General features: G+C 32.7%; 2 protein-coding genes across 4 annotated transcripts in view; one reads left to right on the top strand and one right to left on the bottom strand.

The window, feature by feature from the left end:
- Positions 1 to 1025: 1025 nt before the first annotated feature.
- Positions 1026 to 18277, bottom strand: part of LOC121266226 (WAT1-related protein At2g37460-like) — a 34869-nt gene continuing 17617 nt past the window's right edge. The window contains exons 1-7 of one of the 3 annotated variants that reach the window (XM_041169997.1): positions 4236 to 4509; positions 4053 to 4115; positions 3836 to 3952; positions 3345 to 3585; positions 3091 to 3252; positions 1482 to 1633; positions 1026 to 1383 (exon numbers count right to left, since the gene is read on the bottom strand). In XM_041169997.1, the coding sequence (XP_041025931.1) occupies positions 1122 to 1383; positions 1482 to 1633; positions 3091 to 3252; positions 3345 to 3585; positions 3836 to 3952; positions 4053 to 4115; positions 4236 to 4432 (1194 nt within the window). In that variant the 5' untranslated portion in view covers positions 4433 to 4509 and the 3' untranslated portion in view covers positions 1026 to 1121. The other 2 variants (XM_041169999.1, XM_041169998.1) reach the window with 2 other exon arrangements.
- Positions 16243 to 17318, top strand: LOC121266228 (WAT1-related protein At2g37460-like). The gene is made up of 4 exons (XM_041170000.1): positions 16243 to 16569; positions 16682 to 16744; positions 16845 to 16961; positions 17218 to 17318. Exons 1-4 carry the CDS (start codon positions 16373 to 16375, stop codon positions 17252 to 17254), a joined length of 414 nt encoding a protein of 137 aa, XP_041025934.1. The 5' UTR covers positions 16243 to 16372; the 3' UTR covers positions 17255 to 17318.

Here is an 18277-nt window from a genome sequence, read left to right on the forward strand (position 1 = left end):
ATTGTATTGAGCCTATACTAAAAAAAAAGAACTCTAGATTAAGGTAAATTTCTCAAATTGATGTATTAATAATTATTGTTTATAATGAGGTCTCGTCTCCAATCCCGTATAATCTCTCCGTTAAAATAATACTATACCTGGACTTGCTGAGAAAAAAAATAGCACTACTTGAATACCCTACGCGGGTAATCTTAGGAGTCTTTGAGTTGTCGACAATGGGGCACTGGTTCTAGCTAGCAGGTTCATGATTTAGTGCTAGCTGTTGATCATTGTCTCTATGTATTGGTAGAATTTGGTACTAGTCATAAACCTGCCGATGTATTATAGTTAAATTTATAAAAATAATGTTATATGCAATTAAATATATATGCTTGGAGCTATTATAAAATAAATAATTTTTTTAACAAGTGTCAATATTAGAACCTTGATTTCCAAAGTTTAATTGGCATATTGATCTTTTTTTCCATTTGTTTTTATTCAAGTGATAGAAAATCTCACGATTAAACTTTACTTAAGTGGAGATTAAAGAGATCAAGAGCTCTAAATATGATATGCCAAAATAGCTCGATTTGGCCATCAATAATATAAATAACTTGCAGGCCTCTTTAACTTCCTAAGGATTTAATAAATTATTCATAAATTCTTTAATTACAAAAACTAAAAAGTTGGCATGAGTTGAGAAAATCAATCAAGTTAATTAATTAGAACTTCTTAAAAACTTTTACGAATTATTTGGTATCCGATGTTTATATTTATACATGCACCAAATATAAATTAATGATGTAATGATAAATTAACTCTCCATCATTACAATTTCAGGCTCAATTAAATTAATGCTATTCATGATCAGTCACATGATTTAAGTTGGCGATATATAGATTGATCATCAAACTCTGTATCATTAGATTTTCATGTCAATTGTCATTTTTTCTTGCATCATTGCTAGAGACAATTAATTCAGAAACTCGATGGAAAACCCAGCTTAGTACGTAATCTACGCAATATTGAAAGAGGCATGCATGCAGCTGAAGCCAGCCAAGTTCAATATTTTTGCTGTAGTGTTTACCCTTATCATGACTATGGAGGTGAATGCATGAGATCATTTTCAGGAAAGTTATAAGTTAGACTGAGCTGAGATTCCTTTGCCCATCTCGTTCATGTCCATCTGTATTTCCAATTTCCCCTCCATAACCAGACACGTCAATTGCCACCACCTCAGGATTAAAATTTTCCTTTCCACTGCTATCTGCATTTATGATGATTTTCTTTTCTGGTACTGCTGTTTGCTCTTTGGAGGATGGGGTGGAGGATAGCTTGTAATCTTTGCTTTTACCCCACACTACAAGATATAAGCCTACTACTATGATAATGGCACCAAGTATCCTGGACAATTGATTAAGAAAAATCGTTAGTCCTTCTCTTTTCCCTATAATTAATGTTTGGTTGGCTGTGGTGATGGTGGAGTAAAGCTTGATGGATACCTTCCAAGATACATTTGCTCTGCCAGAACGAAGGAGCCCATAACAGCAACAATAACCATGCATAGGGGACTAAAAGCTGTCACAAAAACAGGACCTCTGTCTTTCATTATCACTCCTTGAATATAATAAGTCAACCCCGAACAGATTACACCCTGCAGGAATGTATTAATTCTCTGGTTAAAAAGAATAGTTATGCTATTCATAATTTACGTACCATTACGTGGGATCCATCACGTACCATTATATATATATAAAAATCTAAATATAAATTTTTTTTATTGTCAATTGACGTGAAAGGCTTCTCTGAATATGTCTAGAAAAAATCTAAAAATTCGATTTTGCTCCGATTTCGGAGTCAATAAAGTTGGAGTCGGAGTTTTTTTAACAAAAAAAGTCGAAATTTAAGGTGGTGATGTACTGACTCCGACTTTGATTACAACTCCAATATTGTATATATTTTATATAACTATAACTTATATTGTTAATTAAATTCAATAATATAGTAGTATGAGCAAATTATTATAAAATAATATACTTATAATATAATATAAATTGAATAAATTGACTAATAATAGTTCAGATATGTAAACAATATACTATTAACAATTACTACCATGTAACACTAATGAATAATAACAACTAATGTATACTAACATGTAATATTAATTATATAATAACTAATGTATCGTAATATTTAATACTAATGTATTATGTATAAACACAAATATATAAATTTATAATAACATGTAATACTAATATATAATAACTGAAGTATAATAACATGTAATACTAATGTATAAACATTAACATGTAATACTAATGTATAATAACTTTAATTTGTACAATGATTTATTTTTTCACGTTTGGTTATGTTTTAATAAAATTAAAATTGAAAAAATATTTTTTAAAAAAAAAATTGAAATCTAGAAGCCCAAATCCGATTAGTGAGAGCTCAAGATTGTCAAATTGAAATTTCGAATGGACTAAGAAAAAAAGCCCAATAAAAAGGTCCAAATTTGACTCCGCTCCAACAAGTCGGTCGGATCGGTGGCTATGCGTATCGGAGTCGGAGGTCGGCCTCTGACAAAGTCGGAGTCAGAGTTGGAGGCAAGACACTCCGACTCCGACATTGTCGGTGTTCAGCCATAATGTGTCTTAAGGGTATTTTGATCCATATATATGACCAAAAAATGACCTTGAGGAAGCCATGCATTAATGTGATGAAAATTTTTAAATTTAATTATATATAAATTCTCTTAGTCTTAGTTTAGTCTTATTGAGTAATAATCTCATATTATCTGTGGATAAGGTTTTGAGCATGTTTATAAGGATTGAACAATCCTCTGTATAATAGGTTTTATGAGCTAAGTTAGGCCCATGAATTTCTTCATGATATCAGAGCCTGCCACAGTAAGAATGGGGGCCCACACTACTTATCCCGTGATAAGGATAAAAAAAAAAAAAAATACTGGCCTGCACGTGAGGAAGGGTGTTGATGAATTCACATTACGTGTGGATAAGATCTTGAGCATATTTATAAGATTGAGCAATCCTATGTAGAATCGGTTTTATGAAATGAGTTAAGGCCATGAATTTATTCAATTCTTACACTGTAGAGAGCTGCCAGTAATTTAACATTCCAATTTATAGACCATGTGGCAGTGTTTCCTTTCTCCATTACTAGTGCCACTACGGTGCCTTCGAGAGACCCTAACAAGCATATCCAAGCTGTAAGAGAGAGCTCTGCAGGGTATGCTTTTAGTGTGATTGCCTGGAGATCAAACAAACCATTAGGTTATTTATATTTTATATATAGATATAAAATATAAATATTGCAGATTATACGATGAAACAGTAGTTTACTTGCAGAACCATGAAACAAGCCCAGCTGCAGCAACCAATTGTGATCATTATGGAACCTTTGATTGAATGTTGAAGATTTGTTCCACCACTTTGCTGTTGTTGGCCACTTTTTCCTTTTGTCCACATCAACTCGATAATTGGGCCTTTCACCAGTGTCATGACCATGGCTCCTGCAACTGTTGCTATGGTCCCTACCACCTTCGCTTGGCTACGGATACTTTTGAATCTTAGCACTTCAAGCCTAGGAAGAGATGCAATTCAAAATAAAATAAGATTTTCACATTTACAAAGAAAGGCATTCATGTCATGATCTTTCAGGAAAAGTCAGCTTGTAAAGTTTATATATATTTGAACACAACTATTTTACAACTTAATTTACAACTTTTACACAACTTTTATAGTTGTGTAAAATATTCAAAATAATTGTGTCATTTTTGTTGCTTGTAGTAATCATATATGGTGATAAGGTTTTCCTTTACAGTTTTGGTTACCTAAGGATGCAAGCCATTATAAAAGTAAGGGCAGGAAGAATATTGGTCATAGCAGCTGCAAAAGTTGCAGTTGTATACTTCATCCCCAAAAAATACAAGTTCTGGTCAATTACTGGCCTGTCAATAGAAATTAGAAGATATAAGATATAATTCCATATCAGAAAATATGAGATTATTAGAGGTAGTACTTGTTTAGTATATATAGTAGAGAGTTTACTCCAGTAAGCTGAGCGCTATTAATTTGGTGAAGATTGCAAGTGTCATCTTTGGTCTTACTTTCCTGCAAACAAGTAGATCAGCAAAACACTCAATCCCTTAGCCCTTCATGTACACATATAACTTGCGCAATGGAAAGAGAGAGAGAGAGAGAGAGAGAGAGAGAGAGAGAGAGAGAGAGAACTTGTCTAGAAACACTGCAAAGGGGGCAATGACAACAAAGGCAACGACATGGCGGTAGACAACGAGTACATAATTGCTCATCCCTTGATTTAGGGCAGCCTTGGAGAGAACATCCATCCCTGCAAAACCAAACTGCAAGAATATAACAGCAAGGAATGGTTTAATTCTCTCAAACGTGCTATGTGCTTGGATATTCATGATCCTAGCTTTAGAATCGATCGAGGGCTGTTGGCTCCCACTAAATATATATAGAACAACAGATGTAATTATTTTTCAGCTGCTTGAGGGTGTCCAATGGCTACAATTGTGCTTGTTATATATAGAAAGCTTTTTGGTGGATGGGGTGGAGGATAGCTTGTAATCTTTGCCTTTACCCCACACTACAAGATATAATCCTACTATTGTGATAAGACACCAAGTATCCTGCACAATTGATTAAGAAAAATGGTTAGTCCTTCTCTTTTTCCTATAATTAATGTTTGGTTGGCTGTGGTGATGGTGGGGTAAAGCTTGATGGATACCTTCTAGTCGGAGTTTGAGGTGGCGATATACTGACTCCGATTTTGACTTCGAGTGTCCGACTCCGACTCCGACTCTAATATTGTACATATTTTATAAAAATATATGTATTTTTATATAGTAATCATATATATTTTATATGACTATAACTTATATCGTTAATTAAATTTAATAATATACTAGTATAAGTAAATTATGATAAAATAATATACTTATATTGTAATATAAATAGAATAAATTGACTAATAATAGTTTAGTATATGTAAACACCATACTGTTAACAATTACTACCATGTAACACTAATGAATAATAACAACTAATGTATAATAACATGTAATACTAATATATAATAACTAAAGTATAATAACATGTACTAGTAATGTATAATAACATATAATACTAATATATAAATATTAACATATAATACTAATATATAATAACATTAATTTGTACAATGATTTATTTTTTCAGTTTTGGTTATGTTTTAATAAAATTGAAATTGAAAAAATATTTTTTTTTAAAAAAAAAAATTGAAATCTAGAAGTCCAAATCCGATTTGTGTCGAAGGTCGAATCTGACCTCCGACTCAGATACACTTAGCCACCGATCCGACCGACTTGTTGGAGCAGAGTCAAATTTGAGCTTTCTTATTGGGCTTTTTTTTTCTTAGCCCATTAGAAATTTCAATTTGATAATCTTGAGCTCTCATTAGTTGGATTTGGACTTGCAATTAAAATTATAATATACTTGCAAAAAATTTGTAGGTTTATCATTATTTTAGAACTGATCATCCAAGTGAAAGGAAAAAAAAATGGAGAAAAAGATATAAGATCAAAGAAACTCAAAAGACATTAATGCTTTTGACTAAGAAAGTGTGTTGATCATCATCTTGAACTGTGTATTTGTGACGTTGCAGTCACCAAAGGAAAGGAGGATGTGATCACTTTCGAGCGACGGCAACTTAACAGGCCTTTTAGTGCCATGATCCTTTTAGTGATTACTGCTACAGGCTCCATCGTTTTGACCAGTCAATGAGCCTTTAGAATACATTTAGTGAAAGGATATTAAAAAAAGACCAGCATAAATGGCGTCCTTGTCGTCAATATCCTATATCCTAAAAAAAGACCAGCATCAAAGCTTAATTAAAAGCTACTTTATAATATTATATACTCTGATCGAAGAAGTGGATTATCATTTCCAGCGAAATGACTATGAATATGTATTCATCGCACATAGTCTTTTTCATCATAAAAAAATGTTATAAATATTCATTTTTTTTGCAATGAAATTGCTAGAAACGACATAAAAATATTTGATTTGCAAAAAAAAATTTAAAATTTAAATCTTATAATCAAATCTTGTCATATAAACTACATAGAAAGTATTATATCCTACGCATGATTGACTTGCATGTCGAATAACTCTTATTATTAAAATTTTAAGGCTTAAAGATAAAGGTAGATAAGGTTTGAGCTCTACATGAACATTATATATCTTTGCCAACATGGATCACAATATTAAATACACAATAAATATTGTATCATTTATATAACTTACACTCTATAATTCTCTGGTCAGAATATTTTCCATTTCAAGTATAATAGAGATAATGTCTATTTAGCGCAAAACAATATTAGATCTTTTGAGCATTATACTTTTCAACATAATGCTTTGAGAAATACAATGACCAAAACATACAACATTTTGCACTAAATAACTCGTCTCTTCTTTCAGAACATTTTGCACTAAACATACGTACATTATTCTAAATGTCGGCACCAATTAAGCCCAAGATTCTTTTACGTACATCTTCGAATTATGAAGATCAGTGCATCTTCCAAATCAGCAACGTCGACATGATGTTCTGAGGCTGGCCAAACATCAATAAGAGCATGAATACCGATGTAAAACACTGTTCTTAATTTGATATAATTGGCAGAGCCCCTTACGTATATACGTACTAGCTAGGAACCAAATTAATTTAAGGCCCACAAAATGGATTCCAGATTGGAGATGTGGGTAGGGTACGTACGTATGGAAATAGTGCAGAAGCCAGAAAGCATAAGGAAACAAAACATCATGGTCTTGTCTGCATGAATAGTGGGATTTACGTGCTCAGGATCATAGTCGATCTTGACCGTGAACAAAGGTGTTTTAACCATAGTAGTAGCTAAAAAAGCAAAAGTAGTGCATCATGTTTATAGAAAGATGATAAAAAGAAGATTCTGATGTTGCCCTAGTACTCTTTTTGTTTGGACTGATATTTTAAACAAACCATGGTGGCAACTTTAATAATGTACATTTTTTTCGGCTATCTCCTCATGATATTAATAATGTGTAAATGTTGGACCACGGCGTAAACTCGTCGCATCTTGCAAACTCAAGACTCCACACTATTATTTAGATGAATAATGTTACTATGCCTCTTCAATTTGCTCCTTCATTTTGACCGCTCATGTATTTAATTTTCTTTTTTTAATTTTTTCTTAATGATTAAGGAAATTACTATTAGTGTAAATAAAAAGTAAAAAAAAAAGAAGAAGTGCAATTTGCACTAAGCGGCACATAAAGTGGACGCATGCAGGTGGAAGAGTAGCATCACTCTATTTAGATAGCCACATTTGAGATCAAATAAATAAATTTATTTTTTTGATTTCTTTATTTTAGAAAAAAAAAATGTATATATTCGATCTCCACCCCCCGGCCCCCAATAATTCTCTTAATAACAAAAAACAACAACAACAATCATCATCATCGTTAAAATAGACGTGTAGGTTTCATTAATTAATTGCTAATATATACCAAGAATGTTTTGGACGCAGGTTTTGTTGAAAGCTAGGCTTAGTACTCAAACACTTATAATAATACAGTTATCAAATGATGAAATGTTTGAACATTCTCTCATAATAGGGAATTACAGTGGATCAAGTCGTTCCATCGAAAGCTGTCTCATTTTTCGAGCCTATTAAGTATCAAAAGTGCACGCATTCGTTACTTGTTCAAACAACGTGCAATATTCTTGTCTAACAATGTTCGATCTGTTTAATATCGGTCTGAATTTGCCATTCGAATACTATTTATTCGTTATGTTCGTGATTTGCAAGCACCGTGATATTAAAATTAGTTTCCAAACTAATTTAATCATCCCAAAGTTTGAAGTGCTTGGTATTGTAATGAAAATGAGAGGTTGAGCAATAAGCTCTTAATAGACTTATAACATGGTTATGTTAAAGTGTTTAGTTACAGGACACTTTCGATAAGTCTACCTATATGAGTGTCGGGGGTGGTGCCGCCTCCTATGCGAATAAAGGCTTTGTCTCTAGAGCGCTCATGAAATCAGGATATTGACAAAAGGCCAATCCATGTGTTGGCTTTTATGAACTACACAAAGAGAAGAAAATTTATATGTGAGATATATCCGGCTAATCGTATAGCTAGTTCAAAGCATATCTACTATGTCATTTTGGTTAGTTTTGATGTATTTTCACTATGTGAAGGTTCAAGTCCAGAAGACACCTTGATTTATGTATAAGTTTTTCTATTCTAACTAGGATGTATTTTGAAAATGGCGGAGGATTGTTGGAAATATTTTCAAAATAACTAATTATATATTATATTTATTAATAATATTTTTGGATTGATTTAGGAAGTTCTGAATTATTTTAGAAAGGGAGAAGTTATGGGTTTATGACAGTTATAATATTTTGTGTTTGTTTATTTTCCAAAAGAACACTAAATGGCTTTTGCGGTATTTATGACTCTGGTTTACCCAAAGGGCTGGTGTTCGAGTAACTCACATGTCAACATGGGTTTTATAAATGATTCTTGGGTTTTTTAAATGATTCTTGAAGTCTGAACTCTGAAGAGGGCTCACCAAGAGGCCAGCACCAAGGCATGCATGTGTGAGGCTCTCATGCACTGCAACGCATGGCTCAAGGGACGCACTGCAAGTAGGGGTGTAACCGGTCCGGTTCGGTCTGGTTTTGAACAAAATTTAAGACCGAACCGGTATGTACCAGTTTTGTATTTTCCAAAATCGATTACGCACCGGTTATCCTCCTAAACCGGTACTTCCGGTTTTACCGGTTTCCGGTCCGGTCCGGTCCGGTTTTCCGGTTTTTTAAAAATGTAAATTTCATAGTTTGTCATTAAAAATTTGTTTAAAAAATAAAAAAATTAATTTAAAAAAATCTGTTTTAACTTTAAATAAAAAAATCTGCTTTACTAAAAATTACTTCAATAAAAAATCTGTTTTACTACAAAAAATCTGTTTTACTATTAAAAATCTGTTTTACTAAAAAATCTGATTCACTCCAAAAAATTGCTTTACTAAAAAACTGGAAAAAAAATCTGAAAAAAACTGGAAAAAAACTGTTTTACAAACTTATAAATATAACTACTACAAAAACTGAAAAAAAAAAATCTGCAATAAACTACCTTATCTACAATAAGTCCTTGCATGCTAAAGGAAATAACTTAGTACTTACACATATTTTTTAGTTAGAGCAATCACAAGAAATTCAAGAATGAACATCAACAAGCCTATGAGCCTATGGAATAAAATAAGTTCAAAAGTCTAAATTAGAAGTCCAAAAGTCCAACAAATTACAAGTCCAAAAGTCTAAATCACAAGTCCAAAAAATTACAAGTCCAAACACTTAAAAAGTCTGAATTACAAGTCTAAAAATCCAACAAATTACAAGTCCAAATTACAATAACTTAGAACATCCAACAAAAAACTTCAATAACTATGTACCAAGCCACCAACTCCAATAGTCCCTTCAACAATCAAGCAATTAATTCTAATAAAAAGTTAGTAATTACATTAAATAATAAAAAAATTAAAGAAATATGTTATACAAGTTGACTTACCTTAAATTTAATTATCTCCAGCCAAAGAAGTAGGTCTTGAAGAATTCCCTAGGTCTTCCATTAGCTCTACACAAAAGGGAAAAAAAATAAGCATAATAATTAAAACAAATTACTAATATGATTTACACTTTAGATATAGTTAAAGAAAAGGTGAATGATGCTACATACCTGTATCAATTTTTTCAAACTCCTCAACATCATCCATTAAAGTACGAATGTTAATCGGGGCAGAAGAACAGAGCCAATTTTGTGTACAAATAAGAGCTTCTACCATAAGTGGAGATAGGCTACTGCGGAACGGATCAAGTACTCGACCTACTATGCTAAAAGCTGACTCAGAGGCCACTGTAGATATCGGAACTGCAAGAACATCCCGCGCAACTCTTGAAAGCACGCGGTATCTAATGGAGTTGACTTTCCACCAAGTCAACAAGTCGAATTTCACATCATCTTCTTCACATTTTTCAGATAAATATCTCTCCAATTCAGATTTAGTCGCCAAAGAGTTATCCGACTCCAAACGCTTCTTAATTTGTGCATGGATTAATGATCTGAAATCACCTTGACCTACCCCATCAGTTGAACTTGTACTACTAGCCCCTCTCTCGCTTGATTGGCTTATAGTTTGATCTTGTACCCCTACATTACTTTCATCATTTTCACAATAACTATCATATAAACGAGTCAAGGCATCTTAAACCCGATCCACCAACATAAAAACTTTTGAACTATTATCCTCATATATTCCTTAAAAAATATATGTTAAACCACGCAATTTATACCGAGGATCAAAAACCAACCCAACATACAACAAAAGATTCATTTTTTCAATATTTCCCCAATACTTCTCATATTTAGATTTCATACTAAATGCCATTGTCCTCAAATTATGAGGCCCTTCCACACACTCCATGTTAATTGCAGCTTGAATTGTTGCTAGCTCAAATAAAAAACTATTGCAAGTGACATAATTGGTCCCCGAGAAACGCAAGGTTGCATCATCAAAAAGTTTCAAAAATTTTGCAAACAACCTACTCTTATCCCAATCATCCATGGTTGGAGGCCCTAACTTGGATGCCCCTCCTCTACCCAACTCACTAACACCATCATCATCATCGCTATCATCCTCCCCAACACTCTTAATATATCCCAGATCTGCATCCTCTAGCTGTTCAAATGCTTTTTGAAAATTTTCAGCCCTATCCAACATCATATAAGTGGAGTTCCAATGGGTTGCTACATCTAAGCATACACCACTTTTACAAGTAATGTCCTCATTGTCACAACATTGCTTAAATGTGTTCCACCTTTGTGGAGATGATTTTACATACTTCACAGCTCCTCTAATTCTTGCAATTGATTGATCATATTCTTTCAACCCATCTCGAACAATTAAGTTCAAGATATGAGCACAACATCTCATATGCAAGAACTCATGTTCCAAAATCGTATCCCTTCTATTCTTTGTCTTTCTTTTGAGATACGAAATTGCCCCATTATTTGAACTTGCATTATCAAGTGTAATTGTAAACATTTTGGGCCTCCCCCATTCAAGCAAACACATTTCAATTTGTTTACCTAGTGTCTCACCCTTATGGTTTTCAACCTTGCAAAAATTGATAATTTTTTTGTGCATGTTTCAATCTTCATCAATAAAATGTGCAGTGAGACACATGTAATTAAAATTTTGCACGGATGTCCATGTATTCGTGGTTAGACAAATGCGCTGCCCCTTAAAAGCACTTTTCAGCTTGTCTTTCTCTCTCAAATAAAGTTTATAAATATCTTTTGCAACCGTTACACGTGATGGAATCGCATTCCATCTAGGTTGCACAACAAGCATGAATTTTTTAAAGCCCTCTCCTTCTACATGTTTAAAAGGAAGCTCATCAATAACTAACATTTCTGCTAAGGCTTCTCTACACGCCTCAACACTAAAAGCAATAGGTACAAGCCCCCACTACTTGATCCAGACTGGAAACTCAATATAGATTGGTTTCTATCTACTTTCCTAAATGGAGACTTCTTACATGTTTTTTCCAAGTGCCCCAACATAGATTTTGTGCCATTTATATTAGGATCACAAGCATAAGTCATCCCACAAAGGTTACATGAAGCCCTAGGTTTCGACTTATCCTCAGTATGAATCTTTGTAAAATAATCCCAAACTTCTGATCTTTTCCTACCAATAGATGGCTTACTTACATTAGATTTGGGAGAAAGCGGATCATTAGTCGCCATTGATTCCATAGTCCTTTGACTCATTTCCATTGTAAGTTGAATATTGCCGTGTGTTTTTGTTTCATTTGAAGGATCCATATGTGATTCTGTAGTAACAAAAATAAACATTAATTGTTGAGTAACTTTTAAGAAAAAATTGATAAACATTAAGAAAAAATAATAATGATTAGTAACTTTTATCAAACAATAATGATTAGTTACTAATTTACCCTAAAATCATAGTAGAGAAATTATATTACCCTAGAACAAGAACTTAACTTTATAGCACATATATTAAATTATTAATATCATAACTAAGTAGTGTTGGTTATTGTTAAGGATAAGGCAGTTATGGAGAAGCCGTAGGAAACTAGCGTTTCAAATGAAGTAGACTTAGTCATCCAGTTGTATTCTATTTTTGAAATTCCTCTTATCTGTTTGTTATGTTTCTTACTACTAGTATACTTGTATTTCTCTATGAATAAGACAATCCACAACTCTGCAAAGTGTGAAAAATATTTCCTCAACAGTTATAAACACGGTAACGTTAGTATATTGTCTTTTGTATTACTTTTTATGTGCTTTGATTTGAAACTGTCTGCCACAAGAAAGCTAAAAGAACTGAACGAAATAAATTATCCTCAACTTTTACATCCATTCTGTGAGATACAATTAAAATAAATTATCCTCAACTGAATCCTAATATTACAAAATTCAATCACAAAAACCCTAATATCACAAAACTGAAAACCCAATCACATATTCACAAAAATCTCAATATCACAAAACCTAATCACAAAAATCTTAATATCACAAAATCCAATCACATAAATCTTAATATGTAATTTCAAAAAAAAAAAAAAAAACTTACCCAGGGGCAGATTCGGCAGAGAGACGGCAAGACTCCGAGAGAGTTGAGAGAAGACTACAGACTAGAGAGAGTGAGACACTGGACTCGGGAGAGACGAGAGAGTATTTGAGACTGAGAGCGGGAGAGATTGAGATTTGAGCTGAAAACGGTGCTGCCTTGTTGCGTGTGCGTGAGAGATAGAGGCTGGAGGCTGGAGGCTTGGAGCACTGGAGCGGCGATATGCGATTTTAGTTTCTAACTTTTTAGGGTTGAAGACTTGAAGTGTAATGACTACAGACTAATGAGTCATTAGTCAATGACTAATGAGTAATGATTCAATGAAGGGCCGGCTGAAGCTTGCGTGACTATGTGTTTTATTCTTAAATGATATTATGAATTTAATATAACTATATATAAATATTTGTAATACTGATACATTTTGATTTAATATATTTTCAATGTAATATATTTAATAGACTATAGTAATTTAATATAACTATATATAAATATTTGTAATACTGATACTATTAGTATAATTATAATTATAGTCTATATTAAACTATTAGTATTAGACTATTAGTTAAATAGTTATAGACTTGTATATTAGTATAGTTATATAATATATTAGACTATATAATAGTATTAATATTAGCCTATTAGTATAGTTATATATTAGTATTAGTTATAAACTATATATTAGTATTAGTTATAAACTTTTAGTGATTTAGTATAGCTATATTAGTTGATTTAGTATAGCTATAAACTATAGTCTATAGTGATTTAGTATAACTATAGTCTATAGTGATTTAGTATAACTATAGTCTATATTAAACTATTAGTATTAGACTATTAATTAAATAGTTATAGACTTATATATTAGTAAAGCTAAATAATATATTAGACTATATAATAATATTAATATTAGACTATTAGTATAGTTATAAGTTATATATTAGTATTAGTTATAAACTATATATTTAATATTAGTATTAGTTATAAACTTTTAGTAAAATCTTTTAGTATTAATTATAAGTATAACTATAGTCTATATTAGACTATTAGTATTATTTATAAACTTATATATTAGTATTAACATTTAATGTAATAATTTATAAATTATAATATGAAATTATTTCATATATGAATATATATAATTATATATATTATATATATTATATATAAAAATTTCACATATAAATTTATAATTTTATATATTAATATATATATATATATATATATATAAAATATATTGTATAAAACTTAATAACTTATATATAAAAATATTTTTTTTTTGTATATTTTTTTATGAACCGGTCCGGTCCGGTTCCAAAAATCTTAAAACCGGAACCGGACCGGAATCGGCCGGTTTTAGGATTTTTGGAACCGGTCCCAGACCGGTTTTCCGGTTTAAAATTACACCCCTAACTGCAAGCGGGTGTGCAGGAGGCGCTGCGACGCGTAGAAACCGGTCCGGTCTGGACCGGTTTTCCGGTTTAAAATTACACCCCTAACTGTAAGCGGGCGTGCAGGAGGCGCTGCGACGCATAGGAAAGAAAAATTAAATTCCCAATGCGCGCACGCGGTGAATCGAATTGGTGCCATCCAGGTGAAGAGGAAACAAGCCAACCATTGCACCAAGTCTATCTGTTGTGTCATTTAAGATGCCTTCTATAAACATGGCAACTCAAGACGGACTCTCTTTTGTTCCAACTCCTCCGTGTGTAAGAATTCAGCAACGGATCTGATTGAAATCGAACGGTGGCTATGTGGATGCAAAAATGTTATGAACTTGCAGCGTGACAAGTGGGCAAAACGCTGATAGCTTTACGAAGATTCAACGAGTAAGCAGAAATTTAAACTTGAGAAAAGAGTTAGATATATAAAGTGGGTTCTACATCATTTATTCAGTCTATATAAATTTTCTAGACCGCATTAAATTTTTAATCAGTATTGTAAGACGCAATTATTTCTCAACTTTTACGTATCCACTTAATAAAATATTACATTTTTAAATTCAAACGAATCAAAATTAAGACAAAACATAGATGAATTTCTCAAAAAACAATATTTTATTAAATAATTGTAAAACAAAATAAGGAAAATTTTATGTATTATCATTCCACTTTCATTCCATTAATTAACTTAGATGTGATACATTTATCACCATCATCACAGCCAACCAAACATTAATTATAGAGAAAAGAGAAGGACTAACCATTTTTCTTAATCAATTGTGTAGGATACTTGGTGCCATTATCATAGTAGTAGGCTTATATCTTGTAGTGTGGGGTAAAAGCAAAGATTACAAAGTTAAATTTTTAATCAGTATTGTAAGACACAATTATTTCTCAACTTTTACGTATCCACTTAATAAAATATTACATTTTTAAATTCAAACGAATCAAAATTAAGACAAAACATAGATGAATTTCTCAAAAAACAAAATTTTATTAAATAATTGTAAAACAAAATAAGGAAAATTTTATGTATTATCATTCCACTTTCATTCCATTAATTAACTTAGATGTGATACATTTATCACCATCATCACAGCCAACCAAACATTAATTATAGAGAAAAGAGAAGGACTAACCATTTTTCTTAATCAATTGTGTAGGATACTTGGTGCCATTATCATAGTAGTAGGCTTATATCTTGTAGTGTGGGGTAAAAGCAAAGATTACAAAGCATCCTCCACCCCATCCACCAAAACGTGGCCAAAACCAGCAAAAAGGTGGAGCAAATCTTCAACATTCAATCAAAGGTTCCATAATGATCACAATTGGACGCTGCAGCTGGGCTTGTTTCATGATTTTGCAAGTAAACTATTGTTTCATCGAATAATCTACGATATTTATATTTTATTTATACATAAAAAATATAAATAACCTAATGGTTTGTTTGATCTCCAGGCATTCACATTAAAAACATACCCTGCAGAGCTCTCCCTAACAGCTTGGATATGCTTGTTAGGGTCTCTTGAAGGCACCGTAGTGGCACTAGTAATGGAGAAAGGAAACACTGCCATCTGATCTATAAATTGGGATGTTAAATTACTAGCAGCTCTCTACAGTGTAGGAATTGAATAAATTCATGAGTTTAACACATTTCATAAAACCGATTCAACAGAGAATTGTTCATTTCTTATAAATATGCTCAAGATCTTATCAACATGTAATGTGAGATTATTCCTCAACACTTTTCCTCACGTGCATGCCAGTATTTTTCTCTAGTTCTTGTCACGGGATAAGTAGTGTGAGCCCCCATTCGTCCTGTGGCAGGCTCTGATACCATGAAGAAATTTATGGGCCTAACTTAGCTCATAAAACTGGTTCTACAGAGGATTGTTCATTCTTTATAAACATGTTCAAGACCTTATCCACAGGGAATGTGAGATTATTCCTCAAAAAGACTACACTAAGACTAAGAGAATTTATATATAATTAAATTTAAGTCAACATAGTGGCCTGTGAGTAATAATTGAGTTATAATTCAGTAGTGAAGTCCCTTGTATTTTGTGAAAAGTAAATAATTTACTGCATCGACGACCTTCTATATATAACCAGCACAATTGCAGCCATTGGACACCCTCGAGCAGTTGAAAATAATTACATCTGTTGTTCCATATATATTTAGTGGGAGCCAGCAGCCCTCGATCGATCCTAAAGCTAGGATCATGAATATCCAAGCACATAGCACGTTTGAGAGAATGAAACCATTCCATGCTGTTATATTCTTGCAGTTTGGGTTTGCAGGGATGGATGTTCTCTCGAAGGCTACCCTAAACCAGGGGATGGGCAATTATGTACTTGTTGTCTACCGCCATGTCGTTGCCTTTGTTGTCATTACCCCTTTTCCAGTGTTCCAAGACAAGTTCTCTCTCTCTCTCTCTCTCTCTCTCTCTCTCTGTGTGTCCTTTGCGCAAATTATATGTGTTCATGAAGGGGAAAGGGATTGAGTTTTTTGCTGATCTACGTGTTTACAGGAAAGTAAGACCAACGATTACACTTGCAATCTTCACCAAACTAATAGTCCTCAGCTTACTGGAGCAAATTCTCTACTATATATACTAAACAAGTACTACCTCTAATAATCTCATATTTTTTTATATGACATTATAGCTTATATCTTCTTATTTCCATTGACAGGCCAGTAATTGATTGGGACTTGCATTTTTTGGGGATGAAGTATACAATTGCAGCTTTTGCAGCTGCTATGACCAATATTCTTCCTGCCCTTACTTTTCTAATGGCCTTCATCCTTAGGTAACCACGAATGTAAAGGAAAAACTTATCACCATATATGATTATTGCAAGCAACAAAAATGACACAATTATTCTGAATATTTTACACAACTCTTCGATAAAAGTTGTGTAAAAGTTGTAAATTAAGTTGTAAAATAGTTGTGTTCAAATATATATAAACTTTACAAGCAGAATTTTTTCCGAAAGATCATGACATGAACGCCTTTCTTTGAAAATGTGAAAATCTTATTTTATTTTGAATTGCATCTCTTCATAGGCTTGAGGTGCTAAGATTCAAAAGTATCTGTAGCTAAGCTAAGGTGGTAGGGACCATAGCAACAGTTGCAGGAGCCATGGTCATAACAATGGTGAAAGGCCTAATTATTGAGTTGATGTGGATAAAAGGAAAAAGTGGCCACCAACAGCAAAGCGGTGGAGCAAATCTTCAACATTCAATCAAAGGTTCCATAATGATCAACATTGGATGCTGCAGCTGGGCTTGTTTCATGATTCTGCAAGTAAACTACTGTTTCATCGTATAATTTACGATATTTATATTTAATATATACATATAAAATATAAATAACCTAATTCTCCAAGCAATCACACTAAAAACATACCATGCATAGCTCTCCCTTACAGCTTGGATATGCTAGTTAGGGTCTCTCGAAGGCACCGTAGTGGCACTAGTAATGGAGAAAGGAAACACTGCTATCAGATTTATAAATTGGGATGTTAAATTACTGGCTGCTCTCTACAGTGCAAGAATTGAATAAATTCATGAGCTTAACTCATTTTATAAAACCGATTCTACAGAAGATTGTTCATTTCTTATAAATATGCTCAAGATCTTATCCACATGTAATGTGAAATTATTCCTCAACACTCTTCCTTACGTGCAGGTCAGTATTTTTTTTCTAGTTCTTGTCACGGGATAAGTAGTGTGAGCCCCCATTCGTTCTGTGGCAGACTCTGATACTATGAAGAAATTCATGGGTCTAACTCATCTCATAAAACCGGTTTAACAGATGATTCTTCATTCCTTATAAACATGTTCATGACCTAATCCACCGGTAATGTGAGATTATTCCTCAAAAAGACTACACTAAGACTAAGAGAATTTATATATGATTAAATTTAAGTCAACATAGTTGCCTGTGAGTAATAATTGAGTTCTAATTCGGTAGTGGAGTCCCTTGGATTTTGTGAAAAGTGAACAATTTACTGCATCGACAACCTTCTATATATCACCAGCACAATTGTAGCCATTGGACACCCTCGAGTAGCTGTAAATAATTATATCTGTTGTTCCATATATATTTAGTGGGAGCCAGCAG

The sequence above is a fragment of the Juglans microcarpa x Juglans regia genome, chromosome 5D (genome assembly GCF_004785595.1).
Source record: "Juglans microcarpa x Juglans regia isolate MS1-56 chromosome 5D, Jm3101_v1.0, whole genome shotgun sequence".
Taxonomy (NCBI): domain Eukaryota; kingdom Viridiplantae; phylum Streptophyta; class Magnoliopsida; order Fagales; family Juglandaceae; genus Juglans; species Juglans microcarpa x Juglans regia.

Bases quoted from the DNA above. Each gene is read 5' to 3' on its own strand.
- LOC121266228 (XM_041170000.1), top strand. From the start codon at position 16,373: ATGAATATCCAAGCACATAGCACGTTTGAGAGAATGAAACCATTCCAT. The intron at 16,745-16,844 runs GCAAATTCTCTA...TTCCATTGACAG, and splicing joins ATAGTCCTCAGCTTACTGGA to GCCAGTAATTGATTGGGACT. The intron at 16,962-17,217 runs GTAACCACGAAT...ATCTCTTCATAG, and splicing joins CTAATGGCCTTCATCCTTAG to GCTTGAGGTGCTAAGATTCA.